This window comes from Chelon labrosus, assembly GCF_963514085.1.
Source record: "Chelon labrosus genome assembly, contig: SCAFFOLD_272, whole genome shotgun sequence".
Lineage (NCBI taxonomy): Eukaryota > Metazoa > Chordata > Actinopteri > Mugiliformes > Mugilidae > Chelon > Chelon labrosus.
The window spans coordinates 11,136-16,342 of record NW_028181782.1 but is presented as its reverse complement, the minus strand read 5'-3'; the positions used below and the strand labels follow the sequence as shown (position 1 = coordinate 16,342).

The 5,207-nt window shown below is 49.1% G+C and overlaps 1 protein-coding gene across 1 annotated transcript; it reads right to left on the bottom strand.

Moving 5' to 3' along the window:
- Nucleotides 1-3,871: 3,871 nt before the first annotated feature.
- Nucleotides 3,872-5,207, bottom strand: lhfpl4b (LHFPL tetraspan subfamily member 4b; the record flags this gene model as incomplete). The annotated part of the gene is made up of 5 exons (XM_084575090.1): nucleotides 3,872-3,897; nucleotides 3,971-4,118; nucleotides 4,213-4,292; nucleotides 4,608-4,812; nucleotides 4,989-5,207. 5 exons carry the CDS (start codon nucleotides 5,205-5,207, stop codon nucleotides 3,872-3,874), a joined length of 678 nt encoding a protein of 225 aa, XP_084431216.1.

Sequence of the window (5,207 nt, the reverse complement as noted above, 5' to 3'; positions counted from 1 at the left end):
GTTATTAGAACTCAGTCTGTGGAACCAGGAAGTGATAAACTAGATTAATCTGAGCTGACTGGGATTAAATGTTTTAATCTATCAGCTGATCCGTGACCTCCGACCTCTCTGCTCAGTCTCTACCTGCAGCTCGCGGTGGGGGGCGTGGCCTGGCTGTATCTGTGGGCGGAGTCAGACGCCAGCGCAGAGACCTCCACAGCATGCTGCCCTATGAGGACCAGATGATGTCATATCCTGGAGCTCAGGGAGGAGGCGGGGCTAACAGCTTGTACTACCAATCAGATGATTGGAGGGGGAGGGGCCTGGACCAGGCTCTGCAGCGATTGGTGGAGAGAGACCAGAGGAGGGAGCAGGAGGAGGAGCAGCGAGGAGGTGAGAGAGTTTTCATCTTTTTTAATCAGCTCTTTTAAAATCAGATCATTAATCATGTCGATGTCTCCAGCGTACCTGGCCGCTCTGCTCCGCCTACTGAGCGAGGCAGAGAGCGCCGGGTTGGTCGGTCCAGGTGATGTGGAGGTGGTCGAGGAGGAGGACGAGGAGGATGAGCTGGGGTCACCGGGGGACTTCCGGGGCCCGGCCCCCCCAGACTACGATGAGACGGGGCGGGGGATGAGCATGGGGAGGCCCCCGGCCGCCTGGTGGGGTCTGGTGGAGCCCCAGCTGGCTGAGGCCCTGATGAACAGGTGAATGAGTTTAACACTGGGAGTCACTGATGGTAGTTACTGATGGTAACCTGAGCTCTGTGATCCCCAGGATGGAGCCTCAGCTGGCTCAGACTCTGCTGGAGAGAGCCAGACAGGAGAGACTTCAGGAGGCGGGACGGGTCTCCCCAGGACTGAGAGACCAGGAGGCGCTGAGGTGACCAATCACAGATCAGTGACGGTCAGCTGACGTTAGCCTTTAGCTGTAACACCAGAATATGAACTGGGGTTCTAATTTAAATCCACGAGACTCCAAAACACATCAAATACTAATAATGAGGACATTTGTCTTCTGTGTCACCTTATTACTGATTAAACTCAGAATATTACAATTCTGGACAGCTGGGACAGGCTCCACCCCCCACGACCCTGAACAGGAATAAGTGGGTTCAGAAGATGAATGAATGAATGAATGAATGAATGAATATTACAATTCTGAAATATTTCTTGTTTAGGAGACATGAGGTCATGACATCAGTGACAAAACTATTCATAAAGCCCGTAAAGCTAATTTATTATCAGCTAACTCTAAACAAACACACAGAAGCTAATGCTAAATCATAAGCTAACCTTAAGCTAACTTAGCCAGAAGCTAATTTGAAACTGTTTTAAACTCTAAATATTGTGAATTATTTCTTCATCTTGACTCTTCACGTTTCACCAATAAATAATCAGAATCTTTAATTAGTGGAATCAAATGAAACTTAACGAACCAATCAGACGCGTCCACACGTCAAACTTCAAACCTGCTTGTCTCCTCCCCAGACGACTGGTTGCTAGGATACTGTCCAGCATGGACACACCCCCGGTGATGTCCTCCAGCCGCAGAGTGAGGAGGGACCTGTCAATCAAACCGGCAGAACCAGTGAGCCCGGCCCACAGGAGGAGCCGCCGTTCCCTTGACGACGTGGCCCCTCCGTCGCCTAGCAACGACCCACCCCTCCTCAGGGTGAAGAGGCTGGAGGATGCAGAGGAGGCGGAGGAGGAGGAGGAGCAAGAGGAGAGGCTCCGCCCCCAAACTACCGGGCTGCAGAGGATGAAACGCGTCGACGTCGTGGCGACCGGCGATATGGAAGAACTGAATCATGGGAGTCGTAGGCGCCGGAGGAGAGCCCTGAACTACGACCCCCAAATACTGATCGATCAGATTCTGGAGTACATGAGGGAGTGAGAGGAGGAGGAAGAGGAGGGGGAGGAGGAGGAAGATGAGGGGGAGGGGCCTCGTTGTCTCTCAGGTTTTTAGTTTTTGTATCATGTTTTTGTTTTTGCAGCTTTTGTGAAATTTGACCTGATCAGTCGCTTGATGTAAAAAAAGAGAAGAGTGATGATGAAGTGATGAAGGAGGGATGGAGGAGTGAAGGAGTGAGCTCCTCTTTAAAACACTACATTTCCCATGAGTCTCAGCAGGCGTTTCACATTGTGCTTCTGTACGCTACGATCACATTGTCAAAGGTTTTCCACTAAAGCCAGCTTCCCTCCATCAGATGATGGACAGAGACGGTAACCGTGGCGACGGCTCATCACCTCTGTGATTGGTTGGTTCTCGCTGTGTTCCTGTGCTTCAGCTCTGTGATGTGTCTGTGGTGAAATTTATTTGTGTCCCACTCAGAAATAAAGTCGTAAACTCAGCGGCTGCTCTCGTTACTTCCTGGAAACGATCATTTGTTGTTCGTCACATGGTGGATGATTAATAAACTACAAATGCTAATTTGATATTAAGCTATCACTAAAATAGCTATGATAACGATAGCTAAGATTAAGTTCATATGCAAATTTGGACATAAGCTAACTTCAAGCAAACTGAAGCCAGATGCTAATGTGGGTTTAAGCTAGCTCTGAGATAACTGAGCACAAATGCTAATTTGTGCTCGAATTTGCTCTAAGCTAAATAAGCCCAGATGCTAATATTCTCTTAAGCTAACCCTATGCTAAATAAGCCCAGATGCTAATATTCTCTTAAACTAACCCTATGCTAAATAAGCCCAGATGCTAATATTCTCTTAAGCTAACCCTATGCTAAATAAGCCCAGGCTAGCCAGCTAACTGAACCCAGATGCTAACAGAATCTAACTCCAAACAAACTCACCTGAGCACCTGAAATACCTCCTCCTCCTTCACAGCTGTTACATTTCAGTGAAATACTTTATGCTTCATGAGATAACAGTTAATAATAATAATTAATAATTCATCTAAACGAGAGACGAGGTAAGAAAAAAACACAGAAAACTGATTTTATTTATAGTTTTTAAAGGTCAAAGGTCATGCTGACAGCAAACACTGACACTTTAGATAAATCTTGTTCTCCTTTAGCCTAGCTTAACACAAAGACGTTAACTACTAAGTTTATTATTAAGTCCTCCTTGCAGTCAGCTACAACACTAGGCTAACCTGATCATTAAGCTAATGCTAGGCTAACATGATCAACACGTTAATACTAGGCTAAGTGGAGACAGATACTACCTCTACGGTAATTTAACACAGACCATGTGCTAATGCTGATCTCACTAGAACAAGATGGGCTAACCCTAACCCTAACTAAATGTGCCAGGAGCCGTAATGCTAACTGTACCTAAGGCTAACTCTAAGCTATCTGAACCTGATGCTAATCTTTCTGTGCTACAGAGTGGTCATGTTTCTTCCAGTTTTATTCAGACACAACAGGAAGACTGATCTAAGCTAACTGAAGCTAACTCAGAGCTAAAAGGACGAAGAAGAAAGACTTGACAGAACAGGAAGTCAGGTATAATATCGATAAGCTGCCTTTAATAACATCAAATATTTACTGCACGATAAATTCTAACACAAACTGACAAGACAGAAAAAATATCTTCCTACATTTTAGTTTCTTCTTCTTCTTGGTTTTCATTTGACTCGTCTACTGTTCCATACCGCCACCTGCTGGTGACACGACGCAGGAATGAGGCTGTAATAAAGACGGAGTGAAATCTGACGACGCGGCGCTCGACACAGATTCTATCCTGATGACGGAGGAGGAGGAGGAGGAGGAGCAGGAGCAGGAGGAGGAGGAGGAGGAGGAGGAGGAGGAGGTGAAGACCAGGCGTCACTGGGAAGAGAGGAGGAGACGTCACCAGATAAAGCTGTGAAGTTTGGAAGAGACAGAGCAACAGAAAAAGAAGAAGAAGAAGAAGACTCACCTGCAGACTCGTGCCTCATGTCATCAGCAGACCTGTGGTCACTGGGGACAGAGTCTCAGTGTTAAACTGTGACAGTAAATGTTTGTGTGGTCGTTACTCTTCATCCACCCTCACCTTCCTGGGCGTCCGGCGGCAGCAGGGCGTCCTGTCTGTTAGCGAGGACAAACGCTAGTGTGGCCAAGATGGCGTAATCCAGAATCCCCAGGATGGCCAGGATGTAGGCCCAGTGGATGGAACAGTTACCTGGAGAGAAGCTGCTCACCTGGAGACACGTCCAGGACCAACAGCATCAGCCCAGGCTCACGTGGAACATATTAGGTTCAGTTCAAAGACAGTCAACGTTAAAATGTCCTCACCGCGTCTCCACACAGAGCTCTCATCTCTGGACTCTCCCACGAGTCTGGAAACAGAAGACAGGCCAACGCCAGGCAGAACCCTGCAGACAGGAAGCCCCGCCCACTTTACCAAGACCAGGAAGACGTCAAGATAAAAAACACTGTCCTCTACAGGTAGAGACAGGAACTACAGAGACACTGTCCTCTACAGGCAGAGACAGGAACTACAGAGACACTGTCCTCTACAGGCAGAGACAGGAACTACAGAGACACTGTCCTCTACAGGCAGACACAGGGACTACGGAGACACTGTCCTCTGCAGGCAGACACAGGGACTACAGAGACACTGTCCTCTACTCTTAGCTAATGCTAGCTATGTCCGCTAACTCTGACTTGTTACAGAAGCGTTGACTGACCTGCAGTCAGCTGCAGCCAGGCGCAGATCTTGTAGACGGTTGCAGCGCTGCAGAACCTGAAGAGACAGAGACAGAGGACACTGGTCCACACCGCCCACAGAGACACTCCCACCAACACTGCAACTGACTGGAAGGACGGCAGCGGAGACAGACTGGACAGACTTCCACGGCAGTCTGGGACCGGCCAGTCGGACTCCAAGCACACCTGACAGGTATACGGGGACACACGGGGACACACGGGGACACAGGGACATGTTTTCATTAAGGCTCTGTCTTTGAGTCCAGTATCCAGCTGTCCAACACTTCAACATGTTTAACAATGAGTTGGACAGACTAAAAACAACCTGTCCCTGGACAGTCCTGACTGGTGGAGTGTCTCACCTCAAACAATCCCATGGTGCCGCTGGGCAGGGCCGGCCCCGCCTGCTGGGGACCCGTGGCTGAGGTCCCGATCCAGGACGGCTGCACCAGGATGACCACCTGGATGATGGCGAAGCAGAGCGTGCAGACGGCCCAGAGGACGCCGACGGCCCGAGCGCTCCGGACGAACTCCGTCTGGTAGAGACGAGAAAGGTCGACGAGGGCGGGCGACCCCGACAT